This window comes from Lampris incognitus, chromosome 5 (genome assembly GCF_029633865.1).
Source record: "Lampris incognitus isolate fLamInc1 chromosome 5, fLamInc1.hap2, whole genome shotgun sequence".
Lineage (NCBI taxonomy): Eukaryota > Metazoa > Chordata > Actinopteri > Lampriformes > Lampridae > Lampris > Lampris incognitus.
Genome location: NC_079215.1, coordinates 19,391,629 through 19,407,504, shown reverse-complemented (window position 1 = coordinate 19,407,504; position 15,876 = coordinate 19,391,629). Strand labels below are relative to the sequence as shown.

Sequence of the window (15,876 nt, the reverse complement as noted above, 5' to 3'; positions counted from 1 at the left end):
CACGTGAGTGAGAATGTGTATAAGGCCAACTGCGCCGTCTGCCACCGGGTTTTCTCCATTAGTCACGGAGGAGCCATTGCAGCTTTATGGATGTGATTATATTTGGTATGGATAGGACTTCTCACAGCCCAGTATGTGGGCGTTTTTATGTTATAGTTTTAAATAAGTCTACTACTGAAGGGCAATACACATGTACACCCGTCGCTTTGAACAAAATGAGCATTATGTAGTAATCAAATATTTATTATAGGTCCCCAGTAGTCAGAGCTCCTCAGTCTAAGGTCATATAAGTCCACCGCACCACCGGTGTTCCTTATTTCCATTTCTGGGACTTGGCAACCATTTGTGCAATTATGTAAATGAGAATTGCGACCTGTATACAGGAATGGCAGTTGTTATGACATTATTGTCCTCTCTGAACAAAGAAATGTGCTGTTATGTGTGCATGCACTCAAACGATGCATGCGGTAGCAAGACATTGTAGCATCACCTGCTGCTGCAGATGGGTAGCAACAGTTACCACTTTACTTCGTGTCTAGCCGACAGACACCCGTTCAGAGTATAAATGAGGTCTGTTTTGCAAACTGATGTTCTGTATTTGTTCTGTGTATGCAATGGAGAAAGGCTCTTGCCTTATTTTGGTAGAGATTCCTCATTTTCTTTCCTCTTGTGTCTGTAGTTTCATTTGACACCTCAACTTTTGAACAAGTGTCCTCCAAAGCATAAAACCGTGACATAGGCTGTTTTTGTCCTCTTACAATGAAATTAACCAGTGGATGAAACGTGAATTGTCTCCTGTCGACGGATTTTGCCTAAGGTCATTGAAAACGTACCAGTGAACTGTCTGGCGGTGACTCGGTTGTGTGTTTTGTTCATGTGGGCAAGTGGAGGAAGGAGGGTGCTCTGTGGAGTATGTCCAGTTCCCACAGCATCGGGTTTAAAGGAGAATGCGATGTCCCTTCATTGTCACAGCTCGGTTATGGTGCGAGCTTGAGAAAAACGGGTGCAAAACATGATGTGTGTGTGTGTGAGAGAGAGAGAGAGAGAGAGAGAGAGAGAGAGAGAGAGAGAGAGAGAGAGAGAGAGAGAGAGAGAGAGAGAGAGAGAGAGAGAGAGAGAGAGAGAGAGAGAGAGAGAGAGAGAGAGAGAGAGAGAGAGAGAGAGGCTGACCTAGCATGGGCGACTCTAATGAAAAACAGACAACAGGCTATATTGTAAACTTGCAGAGCCGCTTCATCACCTCCCATAATTTATTTGTCTTGCTCAGTTATGCGTCCTGTCATTCTCAGATACAATTCCCTCTCTAAAAATGTAATCTCGTTTTTTAGCTGGGTTCAGAGTTTATGAATTCAAATAAAAAAAAAACACTATTCGTTCCCATGGGGCAATTAATAGTCAGAAGCAGGCACAGCTAAGACAACACTCTTTACAATACAGACCGTGTGAGGATTTATGACACACAGCCACACAACATATAATACAATACAATACAGGGCACAACACAAAACACCACATGGTAAGAAACTACACGACACAACACCGTACACTATGCCATACTGAAGTAATTATGACTCCACTGTTACACAGTGTACTTGCAACCCACTCTCACACACAACATATGACTTTTCCCCTGTCATTTGCAACGTATGTGAATTGTCAGATCTGGCTTTCATTGCACTTGTGCCTTGGTTCACTGTACCATGACACTACACTGAAATGAACTGAATATATAATATGTGCAAGCATGAACGGGCAGACAGCATACCTTACCAGTACAGAACCCATTCACCAAACAGCTGCTGTACATCTCATATACTGTCAAGTCAAGTCAAGTCCATTTTATTTGTATAGCCCAATATCAGCCTCCTCAAAAGCATGTAAAGCACCTGCACACTTTATTATTGTCGCAAAATATGAGATAGTACCTTGCTGCCCATTTGCTAACAAAACATGAACAACATCCAAAGCAGCCCCGTCACATATGAAAGTGCTTATCGAGCCTGTTCGGGACAAGCCAAAGAAATAAATAGAAAGGAAAACAAATCAGTTGCCCAATAGTAGCACCCCGCCAAACACATTTTCTCCAAATACCCCCCCCCGCCCGCCTTTGAATTAATAAATAGACCAACGAATAAATAAGTAGAGATAAAAGAAATAAAAATAAATTCCTGGGAATCCGCTCACCTGATGAGCACGGACACGCCCACGTCCTCGCAGTTCTCGTACACGCGCCCCCAGGTGTCCCGGATGATCTCGCGCTCCGCGTCCGTCAGCGGCTCCTCGCGCTCCATCTCTCCGCTCCCCCGCACGTGCAGCGGTGACTCCCCGCGCGACATCCGCCCGCGACGCAGCAGCGTGGAGGCTTCCAGCAGCGCGCGGGGGAGGTATGGCGCGAGGGAGGGGGGGAGGGAGACGGAGAGCTGGGACCCCACGGCGGGAGATGTGGAGGAAGAGGAGGATAGGAAGAGGAGAAGGTAAGGAAGAGGAAGAGGAGACGGGGTGAAAGAGGAGAGAGAGAGAGAGGGAGAAGAGAGGAAGAGTAGCAGACCAAAAACAAAAAACAAAAAAAGATAAATAAAAACAAGACCCCCTAAAAAACACAACCAGTCGGCCGTTGTACCCCTTCTCCCTCTCTCTTGCTCCTCTTTCTTTCAGTTTGCCACTTGCCCCCACCCTAAAACTTGCTCTCCTCTGCGTTGTCCTCTGTGTGTTTTTCGCTCCTCTCTCTGCCCCTCTGTCATCCTCCTCTGTACCTGGCGACGGCGGCGTCTCTGTTTTCTTTTCCTCCTCCTCCTCCTCTTCCTCCTCCTCACACTGCGCTCGCCTCGCACCAGCTGAAGGAGACGCGTAGTGGCTCTGGTGTGAGGAGGACCTGATGGGAAAAGGAGGAGGAGGAGGAGGGGAGAAAAGAGAGGGGAAAAGGGTGGAGAAAAATCATGTGGAAAGAAGGGGGTCCAGAGAGAGAGAGAGAGAGAGAGAGAGAGAGAGAGAGAGGCTGGTAACAACCCCTTACTAATTGACTGCAGTACATATGCACACAAAAACTCATGGAAATAGTGTGTATATGTGCGTGCGTGCGTGTGTGTGCGTGCGTGCGTGTGCGTGTGTGTGCGTGTGTGTCTGCTCTGTCTCAGGAGGAAGGCAGTAAACGAAAGGAAAAATAAAACAATGAAGTTTCTGTTTCTCAGCAATCCCTCATAGGACATCGTGGCCGATGGCTTGTCAGGTAAAGATGAGTGTGTTCGCAGGTGAGAGGGAAAGTAAACACACACAGAGAAAAGAGGAGGAAAAAGATGGAAGCAAAGATAGAATGAGAGATTAAAAAAAAGAGTAATTCATATATCATTATGATATAATTGGTGCATACAACTCAATCGTCTCTGGAGATGGAATATCTCCATAAACCAAACCATCGATCCAAATGTGAAGGAGAGAGCACTTCAACCTAAATCTCAGCTGACCCCCCCCCCCCCAGGACCAACGCAGGTTAAACAACGAGTCCTCTGTGCAACCTGTCACGGGTGGATTTTGAAACCTCCCTTTTGCCCCCTGTAAGCCGTAAAGACTGGAGGTGTCTGATAAGGTGCCACCTTAAACAAGAGCAGGAGAGGAATGATGCGGATGACAGCTCTATTATGCCATGCGGGCGGCGGGAGAAGCCACACAATGCAGAGACGGGGCTGTCACAGCATTTACTGTGAGATGGGAAATTTCTGCAGAGAGACAAAAAAGGGTGTCTCTCTGTCACTCATCGAGACGAGATGTGTCTGTCACTCAGGCTGTGCCAATGCTACGTGTTGGGGGGGGGGGGACACATACTTGATCTTGTGGCTTGTGATTGACATATTTGTATAGAAAACGTCTAGGCAGGGATGTCATTGTGTGTTTGCATTAACGGACCATCTTAAACTTAATCGTCAATGTAAACCACCAACACTGGTCTATAGTAAATCCAGCTGTCTTTCCCAAAGTGAAAAGACGACATAGATGAGTTTTGCAGTATGTGTTTCATATGCCACGGCAAGGTGTCTTCTCCTGGGTCGCCACCTTGCCGTGGTGGAGAAGCCTGCGTGTGCTAATGATCCCAAGAGCTATGCCGTCCGGATCTAGGCTCCTGGTGGGGTCACCCAAGGCGGACAGGTCAAGGGGGAGGCTCCAGATGAAGCCCAATCCAACAGGTGGAAGATGTCTCCAGGTCACAACAGCAGCGAAGGCGGATGAAGGCCACAATAGAGGGTCTTGGTCCAGAGGGTCGACAGAGGGTCCCAATCATCATGGCTCTCCGTGCCATTGGACTCTGGCCACACCCTGCCAAGAACTGTGTGGTGGCTGCAGGCGCATCAGCCACTCCATATAAAAAGCTGTCAAGCACAGGCGTCCACCCATTATGCAGCTCCAGGATCGGCCTCTACGCCCACCTGAGGACCCAGAGGGACCCAGAAGGAGGACGGCCATACTCGACCCCGTGTGACCACCGATGATGATATTTCATATGAGACCTGTCATGCAAATGAACGTGATTATGAATGAAAATGTGAATGCGTGTTCAACTGAAAACAAAACTGATCTGACTGATACAGTTAGAGAGAAAGCCCCACCTGTTCCCAAACCCTAAAAAGCGGGGACGGTACCAAGTCGCTGTTTATCCAAGTTGCAAGCAAGTCCCAAGTCAAGTCCCAAGTCCTAAACAAGTCATTATGCACTCTTACCCAAATCAAAAGTTTAACAGCAGAGTAAAATTTAATAAACCAAATTTATGCAAATCATGGATCCTTTTTAAAATGTGTTTTTGTAGTGGACTGATACAAGGTGGATCTATAATTGTGGTAATGAGGAGTTGACTGGCTGCACACTTTGTAAAAGCGTTTTATCTTTGGACTTGGAGAAGTTATCAAGTCGCTCAAGTCAAGTCACAAGTCTCTGGTGGTGAAGTTAAAGTCGAGTTGCAACCTTTTGCAGTTTTGACAAGTCACATATGAAGTCATCTAATTTGAGACCTGAGTCTAATTCGAGTCCAAGTCATGTGACTCGAGTCCAAGTCGTGTGACTCGGGTCCAAGTCGTGTGACTCAGGTCCACGCCTCTGCTGAGAGGAACCTCGTTGTCGACATTAGTCCACTTCGCTCTGACACAACCGTTTGAGTAACATGGTAGTTTTTCCAAATCAAGGAGGTTTTATTTGTCCCCAGAGGGGCAATTGTTGTTTTTAGTGTCATCGAGTTGGCCTGTAAAGTTAAACGCCGGCCATTTGAAAGGCTTTAAAAGAACCTGAGAGACTCAACATTACTGTGGCCAAAATAAGCAGCGACGAGATGAGGGCATGCGTGTTGACCCGTGAGACGATGTGAAAACAATTTAGAAAAGGCCCAGATACCTGCACGACATCTGAAACAGAGGGCGGGGTAAAAACCCCTTTCTACCAGACTCACAAGCAGATAGGTTTGGCATTAGATGTTAAACATTCAATTCAGGAGACTGGGCGAAAAGGTCAGCAGAGCCAGACTGGGTCTAAATGTCTGCAGGTTCCTGTGACGGGGTATCAGGCCGGCATGGTGATCATGTCCCAACACCGCTGTTCAACAGGGGACTTCTCTGCTTGATGAGGAGGAGCCAGACAAACTTTTTAGTCACGATTTTGTTTTATTTTATACTGTAAAGGATATTAACCGTGTCAGATTAGTCCAGATTCATGGTAAGATTTAATTTCGAGTCCTGGGATCAGCCACTGTGACAGATAGAGGAGGAGTGGAGGAAGGTTAGGGAGGGGGGGGAGTGTGTGTGTGTGTGAGAGAGAGGGGGGAGGGTGCTGAGACAACCAAATTGATGCAGGTGCATAGCCTGGGAAAAGGCCTGCTTCTGCAGAGGGTTTTGGTTTCGTCCCCCTGCCACAGCAGCTTTAAATGACCTGTCCAGTGATAGTGCCTATCCATGTGTACCCATGCCCCGTTAAACATCATGCAGGTTTGCATGTACAGTGTGGTATGTGGTACTACCTGTGTACATATATGTATATACTTTGTGTGTTTGTATGAAGAAGAGCCTGTATTCTGATTTGATGAACCTGTATTATGATGTACAGGCTGTGGCAAAGGATTTCCTCTATATCTATCTATCTATCTATCTATCTATCTATCTATCTATCTATCTATCTATCTATCTATCTATCTATCTATCTATCTATCTATCTATCTGTGTGTGTGTTCCTTTAAGAGCTACCATGTCATTCACTTCACACCTCATTTTCCACAGCTCATAATTCTTTACATGAGAATTTATTTGGTGTTAAAAGGACTTTCCGTCTTGGTCCTGGGAGGAACCATGTTTTGTGTGAGGTTCAACGTTCGCTTCCTTCATGTTGCTTCTGAAGAACTTCTTAAAGGGCTCTTTCAAAGGCCCTACTGCAGGTGTTTTATCTTTACTTGGTAGCGTTTTGGCAACCAAACCCACAACACTCATTTCACAATGAGCAGCCTAGCTCCCAGCCCCTGTTCAGAACAGGGTTCTTCAACCCCTCTTACTTTTTACTTAACAGCCTGAACTGAAAGATGATATTTTTGAGCAATTTTATTCCAGTTGTACGGCTACACGCTACCCATAAACTGTCCCTGTTCACCCAAATAAATAAATAAATAAATAGATAAATTTAATAAAGAAATAATGATAATAGGGTGGCATGGTGGCGCAGTGGTTAGTGCGGTCGCCTCACAGCAAGAAGGTCCTGGGTTCGAGCCCCGGGGGTAGTCCAACCTTGGGAGTTGTCCTCTGTGTGAGATTTGCATGTTCTCCCCATGTCTGCGTGAGTTTCCTCCGGGGGCTCCAGTTTCCTCCCACAGTCCAAAGACATGTAGGTCAGGTGAATTGGCCATACTAAATTGTCCCTAGGTATGAATGTGTGTGTGGTTGTGTGTGTGTGTCGGCCCTGTGATGGAGTGGCGGCCTGTCCAGGGTGTCTCCCCGCCTGCTGCCTAATGACTGCTGGGATAGGCTCCCGCATCCCCGCGACCTGAGAGCAAGATAAGTGGTTTCGATAATGGATGGATGGATGGATGGATGGATGGATGGATAATAATAATAATATGATGATGATGATAATTATAATAATGATAATGATGATAATAATAATAATGATAATAATAATACAGTAATGATAATAATGATGATGATGTTAATGGTGATGATGATGATAATAATAGTAATGATAATTGTAATGACAATAATAATGATGATGATGATAGTGATAATTTGAGGATGATGATAATAATAATAATAATGATAATACTAATAATAATAACATCTTTCAGTCAGAGATTTGGGTCAAAACTCATCAGGAATGGTTCCATAGTTTTCAGCAAAGTGTTTGACACTGTACACTGCAGGCCCCATGCCATTTAAACCATCAGTTTAATAACATGAAGAAATCAGCTCTGAGTTGTTTTAACTTCTAACTTTATTCACTTGTAAAGCAATTTCACTCACAATGGGAAAATATTCTTCTGCACGCATTCTACTTGGGATTACTGAAGGTTTGGGTTTAGTCCCCATTCTCTCTTTGATTTACATGCTCTGATGGGCCTCATCATGTATAACTGCTGTCAGATAATACCCAAGTGTCCTTATAGGTGCTGGATGTCAAGGTTTTCCCATTAAAGGAAAGTTGATTAATGTTGTATTAACCCCGCCCCCCCCAAAAAAACCCAAACAGGGTGTGACTCAATGTGATGCCAAGCTACCAGAAATTGGGAATTGATGCTAATGTAATGACAATGGGCCTCATTCATCAATCGTTTGTGGGTACAAATTTCTTCTTCCACACACATGGAATTTATTTAGCTCTCAAGATTGTCTGACAGTCAGAGGCAAAGCATGATGGTTATTTGTAATTCCTGAAAGACACCAGTGTTAGCTAACTGGTGTCTAAATTCAGGGTTACCCAGGCTCCACACTGGTCTCCGAGACAAACTTCAGGGCTAAAGTTTTCCATGGGTGTGTACGAACAAACGTGTACGTATGAATTGATGAATGAGGCCCAGCGTACGTTATCTTCCGTCTATCGTATCGTTCAACTTCCTAACTTTTACAGTCATGTGACTCTCTTCGATAGCACATTAATCCAAACACTCGCCATACAACGAAGACAATATTGGAAATTTATACAGCCGCTTCGTGCTGTAAATGGTTTATCATTATTAACACAGCTCTCCGGCGCCATCCTGTGGCTTGTTACAGTCGTCGCAGTAAACGCTTGCGACGTCCCTCGTGCCCCGTTTTGCGCCAAGTTGCATTACACGTCAGTAGGAAAACCTGTACTGGTGACTGGACGTGTGCTTTGACCTCCACGTTTTGTGTGTGTCACTTTATGTCGGATTTACACTAAACACATGGATCGAGTAGCGGCCAGCGATGGTGAGATGGGCAACAACCGCAATATCTGACATGTCTATTAAAGACTTGATCTTTTTCTTTTTTTTAACTAAAAACTGGGAGCTTCTGTTGGTTTGAGCTTTGCGTATGTGCGCATGTCCTCTTGGAGAGGTTTGATCCAAGACGCACTTGGATAAACTTGATATATCCCGAGGTATCGGACAATACAGACAATGCACTCGTCATTTAGTGCAAAGACCTGCGAAAAATACGTGTAGTAGTATGTAAAGACATACATATTATGTATGCGTGTCATATGTTAATGCAAGTAAATATATGTACGAGCAGTTTATACAAAGCACTTGTGCGAAAATAGATCTACAACGAATCATAAATATACAGATGCAGAAAACACAGTCACAATTAAAATGTGGTTTTATAAACCATATTATTGAGTCGGCGGTGTTAGCTGGAAACGAGATCAGCGCATTTCTTGCGGGCTTCATTCAGCAGCTGTTTTGTGCCTTGACGGCAAAACCTTGCGATGTGCACCTGGCACGCACGTTGGAAAAGCGCATTACGTCACGGCTGCCGTAGAAGACGGGCGCTGGACAAACTGAACGAATCGCGTTTGTCCGACTCGCTTGTCTAGGACCTACTAGGTCGCCTCGGATCGAGTCTCGACTGGCCCTGAACGGGCGGACTTTGTTTTCCCGATAACGTTATTCCAATCTGTAATTAAAAAACAACAAACAACAACAAATATACATGATGCAACAGTGTACAGTAATAAGGGTTCTCTTTCTCTGCAGACCATATCATAAGAAATAATGCAATTGTTGTGTTATTGTTATTACAATGAAACCGATGTAGAAAACAAGCATTGGGTGACAACAGATGTGAAGTTGGAACATATGACTAAGAATAGATGCGTCAGTTTTCACACGAATCGGGAGTTTTATTTGCTTTGTGTTTTTATTTATTTATTTACCGAACCCACTGACTTTACTCATTGTGCTGCTATTTAGGTGGCGACACAACAAGACAAAGTTGAAAATTTTCCATATATCAACATCCCCATAGCAGTAATACAGACACTTTATTCCAAAGTGAGGTTCTCCGAATACCTTAATAACTGTCTTAAATATGGCGGAAGTAACCCCCCCCCCCCCACCACCCCTAATAGGGTATTATAATAATAGGATGTAATGGGTGGTCAGTGACTTTAAACAAGTTACAGTCAGCACAGCATTCGTTGTGGTCTAATAATATTAATAATGATAATTATGGTATTGTCTATGATTGAACGCTGAAAGGGAGAGCCTCTTTTCGCTTCCTCCTTTACAGGGATGTCAAATCGCAGAAGGTCTGAGAACAGAAAACAAAAAAGGGTAAATTTTCTTATTTTCAAAGTCCCAAGGAAGAGATGGGGCGTCTCGCTCATTGGAGCCTTGGAGGTTGAACCGGTGTCATTACGTCACCGTGCTGCCCTTCACAATACTGAGATGTAATTCCTTCTCTATTCTATTACTTTACATTAGACATTATTTATATAGTGCCTTTCATACATAAAATGTAGTTCGGTGAGTTCACAGTGCCTTGCACGAAACAAACAACAGGGGAAAAAAAGTTTAAAAAATGCATGAATGACAGGACAATACAAAAATAATGTGAACTGTAGGGTGAAACTATATGAGAGCGCTAGAAATAGGTTAAAATGGAGGGCGGTGCAAATAAAAGTAAAAGTGGTGTATTTTTCATAAATATTTCTTTGATTATTTGTTTTAAGCATTATAAAAATGCGCTATTATAGTCTTACAATAATTTATCTGCCTTCTCTTGTTGTTTGCCCCTCCAGGATTCTCTTTGGCCGGCCCCTCCACTGCCCCGCGAAAGCGACAGGTGCGTTTTTCGGCCCGACACGACATCATCCTTCTGCGGCAAGTTATTGCCCAGAACCCCTTCACCTTCAAGGAGCCAGGTACTACCAAGAACTACCTCAGTGATTTTCTTCCCCCCCACTTATTCAAAGCACAGCACGGTGGCGCAGTGGTAAGCGCGGCTGCCTCACAGTAAGAAGGTCCTGGGTTCGAGCCCCGGGGTAGTCCAACCTTGGAGGTTGCCCCGGGTCGTCCTCTGTGTGGAGTTTGCATGTTCTCCCCGTGTCTGCGTTGGTTTCCTCCCACAGTCCAAAGACATGTAGGTCAGGTGAATCGGCCATACTAAATTGTCCCGAGGTATGAGTGTGTGTGTGTGTGTGTGTGTGTGTGTGTGTATGTGATGGCCTGGCGGCCTGCCCAGGGTGTCTCCCCGCCTGCCGCCCAGTGACTGCTGGGATAGGCTCCAGCATCTCCGCGACCCTGAGAGCAGGATAAGTGGTTTGGATAATGGACTTATTTAAAGCTTAAATCTGATTTCCCCCGATCAGTCCCTTTCTCTGGCAGTGAGGACTACAAACAAGGTGTAGCAGCCATTATGGCTGGTGTGCCATCAGCTCAGCAGTAAACAGTTCCCACCCTTGTAAAAATGGATCCTAGGACCAAAGCTAACACAGACAGCCTAATGTATTAGAAACTACATGAGACTATATGGGAACACTGTTGTACCGTAATATCGATAGAAGAATTGGTAGATGTGACGGCAGAAGCATCGCCAGTTCGTTAACACATTTCAATCCTATTTCCTGTTTGAGTAGGAACGTGTTTGCCACTGTACCAGTGTTCATCCCACCTGGTCAATAATTTCAACAACAGTAGATGGAGATTGTCTCCAACCATGGTAAAGATATCAGTTAGTATTATGTAATCTGACTCTATGGTCCAGATGGATGAAATAAATGTTTTTTAATGAAGAAAAATCTCAGATTTTAGCTTTAATCACAGCAGATCGGCAGCCATTTTGCATTAGTCCAACTCAATGTTAAGCATGGAACATTTGAACCTCTGTTGGTTCCAGGGCTTCTTCAGCACGTTAATTATTTTATTTTTTTGCTCTGTCTGTAGTGGACCCCCATAAGACAATTATAGCTGATTTGCAATTAATTGTTTATTATTGTTGACTAATAGCAATAAATGTATCTTATTTATAAGGATAAGTGGGCATGTTGGTGAAGGGAACAGAGGTGATGAGGAGGTGATGGTAGGTATGGTGTCAAGGAGAAAAATGTGGAAGGACAGATGGTGGTGGATTTTGCGAAAAGGATGGAAATGACTGTGGTGAATACATATTTCAAGAAGAGGGAGGAACACAGGGTGACGTACAAGAGTGGAGGAAAATGCACACAGGTGGACTATATCATTTTTTTCTGGATTTTTCCTTTTTTCTCCCCAATTGTACATTGTACTTAGCCAATTACCCCACTCTTACCCACATCCGACTTCCCACCTGTAGACATGGCTAATTGTGTCTGTAGGGACACCCGACCAAGCCAGAGGTAACACAGGGATTCGACCTGGTGATCCCGTGTTGGTAGGTAATGGAATAGACCACTACGCTACCCGGAAGCCGACTGTATCTTATATAGAAGGCGCGATCTGAAAGGGATTGGGGACTGCAAGGTGGTAACAGGAGAGAACGTAGCTAGGCAGCATCGGATGGTGGTCTGTAGGATGACTTTGGAGACCAAGAAGAGGAAAAGAGTGAAGGCAGAGCCAAGGATCAAATGGTGGAATATTAAGAAGGAAGACTGTTGTGTGGCGTTCAGGGAAGAGTTAAAACAGGCACTGGGTGGTAGTGAAGAGTTTCCGGATGGCTAGGCAACCACTGCAGAAATAGCGAGGGAGACAGATGGGAAGGTACTTGGTGTGTCATCAGGACAGAGGAAGGAAGACAAGGAGACTTGGTGGTGGAATGAGGAAATACAGGAACGTATACAGAGGAAAAGGTTGGCAAAGAAGAAGTGGGATAGTCAGAGAGATGAAGAAAGTAGACAGGAGTACAAGGAGATGCGACATAAAGCGAAGAGAGATGTGGCAAAGGCGTATGGTGAGTTGTATGAGAGGCTAGACACTAAGGAAGGAGAACAGGGCTTGTACCGATTGGCTAGACAGAGGGACTGAGCTGGGAAAGATGTGCAGCAGGTAAGGGCAATCAAGGATAGAACTTGGAAATGTGCTGACAAGTGAGGAGAGTGTGATGAGAAGGTAGAAGGATTACTTTGAAGAAATGAGAGAGAGAGAAGGAAGGTTGGATGATGTGGGAATAGTGAATCAGGAAGTGCGGTGGATTAGCAAGAAGAAAGTGTGGGTACCTATGAAGAGGATGAAGAGTGGAAAGGCAGTTGGTCCAGATGACATACCTGTGGAGGTATGGAGGTGTTTAGGAGAGATGGCGTGAAGTTTTTAACTAGATTGTTTAACACAATCTTGGAAAGTGAGAGGATGCCTGAGGAGTGGAGAAGTATACTGGTACCGATTTTCAAGAATAAGGGCGATGTGCAGAATTGTAGCAACTACAGAGGTATAAAGTTGATCAGCCACAGCATGAAGATATGGGAGAGTAATAGAAGCTAGGTTAAGAGGAGAGGTGATGATTAGCGAGCAGCAGTATGGTTTCATGCCAGGCAAGAGCACAGATGCAGGAAAGAGCACAGATGCAATGTTTGCTTTAAGAATGTTGATTGGGAAGTATAGAGAAGGCCAGAAGGAGTCATTTACATTTACATTGTGTCTTTGTGGATTTAGAGAAAGCATATGATAGGGTGTCGAGAGAGGAGGTGTGGTATTGTATGAGGAAGGGAGTTGCAGAGAAGTATGTAGGAGTGGTGCAGGATATGTATGAGGGAAGTGTGACAGTGGTAGAGAGGTGGAGGTATGCACTGGAGAGAAGAGGAATGAAAGTCAGTAGGAGCAAGACAGAATACATACACTATATGTACAAAAGTATTGGGACACATGGCCATTACACCTACAGGAGCTTTTATGACATCCCATTCATTCTATGGGATGTCATAAAAGCCCACCATTAATATGGAGTTGGTCCCCCCCCCCTTTGCAGCTATAACAGCTTCAACTCTTCTGGGAGGGCTTTCCACAAGATCTTGGAGTGTGTCTGTGGGAATTTTTGCCCATTCATCCAGAAGAGCATTTGAGAAGTCAGGCACTGATGTTGGACGAGAAGACCTGGCTCGCAATCTCCGTTCTATTTCATCCCAACGATATTCGAAGAGGTTGAGGTCAGGGCTCTGTGCGGGTCAGTCAAGTTCTTCCACACCAAACTCACCCAACCATGTCTTAATGGACCTTGCTTTGTGCAATAGGGCACAGTCATGCTGGAACAGAAAAGGGCCCTCCCCAAACTGTTCCCACAGAGTTAGAAGCACAGAAAGATCCAAAATGTCTTGGTATGCTGAAGCATTAAGATTTCCCTTCACTGGAACTAAGGGGCCAAGCCCAATCCCTGAAAAACAACCCCATACCATTATCCCTCCTCCACCAAACTTAACAGTTGGCACAATGCAGTCAGGCAGGTAATGTTCTCCCGGCATCCACCAAACCCAGACTCGTCCATCAGACTGCCAGACAGAGAAGCGTGATTCATCACTCCACAGAACACGTTTCCACTGCTCCAGAGTCTAGTGGCAGCGTGCTTTACACCACTCCATCCGATGCTTGGCATTGTGCTTGGTGATGTAAGGCTTGCGTGCAGCTGCTCGGCCATGGAAACCCATTCCATGAAGCTCCCGGCGCACAGTGTGCTGATGTTAATGCCAGAGGAAGTTTGGAACTCTGCGGTTATTGAGTCAACAGAGCGTTGGCAACTTTTACGCATTATGCGCCTCAGCACTCGTTGACCCCGCTGTGTTACTTTACGTGGTCTGCCACTTCGTGGCTGAGTTGCTGTTGTTCCTAAATGCTTCCACTTTTCAATAATACCACTTACAGTTGACCGTGGAATATCTAGCAGGGAAGAGATTTCATGAACAGACTTATTGCAAAGGTGGCATCCTATGACAGCACCACGCTTGAATTCACTGAGCTCTTCAGAACGACCGACCCATTCTTTCACAAATATTTGTAAATGCAGACTGCATGGCTAGCTGCTTGATTTTATACACCTGTGGCAATGGGTCTGAATGAAACACTTGAATTCAATAATTAAGAGGTTTGTCCCAATACTTTTGTACATATAGTGTATGTGTGAATGAGAGGGAGGACAGTGGAATGGTGAGGATGCAAGGAGTAGAGCTGACAAAGATGTATGAGTTTAAATACTTGGGGTCAACTGTCCAGAGTAACCGGGAATGTAGAAGAGAGGTGAAGAAGAGAGTGCAGGCAGGGTGGAGTGGGTGGAGAGAGTGTCAGGAGTGATTTGCGACAGAAGGGTACCAGCAAGAGTTAAAGGGACGGTTTACAAGATGGTTTTACAAGATGGTTGTGAGACCAGCTATGTTGTATGGTTTGGAGACAGTGGCACTGACGAAAAGACAGGGGGCAGAGCTGGAGGTGGCAGAGTTGAAGACGCTAAGATTTTCATTGGGTGTGATGAAGAAGGACAGGATTAGGAATGAGTATATTAGAGGGACAGCTCAGGTTGGATGGTTTGGAGACAAAGCAAGAGAAGCAAGATTGAGATGGCTTGGACATGTGTGGAGGAGAGATGCTAGGTATATTGGGAGAAGGATGCTGAATATGGAGTTGCCAGGGAAGGAGAAAAGAGGAAGCCCAAAGAGGAGGAGTTTACTTTAAAAATGTTCAATAGACTCCAGCTGCAGCAGCAGCTGATGTAACGTTAACCAGCATTCCAAGAGATCGTACATATTCACAAACACAATAGTATGCCCTATTAACAGCATTACTCAAAATATAATTTTTTTGCCATGATTTCATAGTTTAATTTGAGTGTTGGTGGTGGTGTCAAAGAATATGATCCTCGTTTCAGCTGTGCGCCATGTTGGTGTGATGTTATGAAGCAGGTGCTTATTGTGTTACATAGCAACGAGTTCTTGGCACATCACTGGCTTGTCTGAGTGCAGAGCTGTCTGAGGACGGAGGTCTCCAGACAGAGTTGCTGCAGCTGGAGGCTTCTCAAAAATGTAGGAAACTGATTACACTTGGGAAAAGTAAGTAAATGAACTTTATTGTGTCAAGTTATGTGAAATGAACTTGACAACTAAGTTCATTTACTTACTTTTCCCAAGTATAACCGGCTTCCTAATTTTCTTTAAGTAAACTTAACTTTTGGAATTTACAGTGTGGATGTGGTGAGAGAGGACATGCTGGTGTGACAGAGGAAGATGCAGAGGACAGGAAGAGTTGGAAAAGGATGATCCGCTGTGGCGACCCCTAACGGGAGCAGACAAAAGTAGTAGTAGTAGTAGCTTCTTATCGATAAGGAGAAAAAATAATAGAGTCGACCTCTGGTGGAAACTCTCCTTACGCAGGGTGAATTCACGTTGTGTCCAGATGAACTGATTCAACTTACTATTATTTCCTTACCTGGATTATTGAGCATGCATAAAAGCACTCTTAATAGGGAATTTAATTAAAAAAAGTTTACACACACATACACACACATA

General features: G+C 44.7%; 1 protein-coding gene across 1 annotated transcript in view; it reads right to left on the bottom strand.

The window, feature by feature from the left end:
* cygb2 (cytoglobin 2) overlaps window positions 1-2,943 on the bottom strand; it is a 37,278-nt gene extending 34,335 nt beyond the window's left edge. The window contains exon 1 of the mRNA XM_056280138.1: window positions 2,185-2,943. Within this exon, the coding sequence (XP_056136113.1) occupies window positions 2,185-2,336 (152 nt within the window). The 5' untranslated portion in view covers window positions 2,337-2,943. The remainder of the gene's footprint in view (window positions 1-2,184) is intronic.
* Between the last annotated feature and the right edge of the window lie 12,933 nt (window positions 2,944-15,876).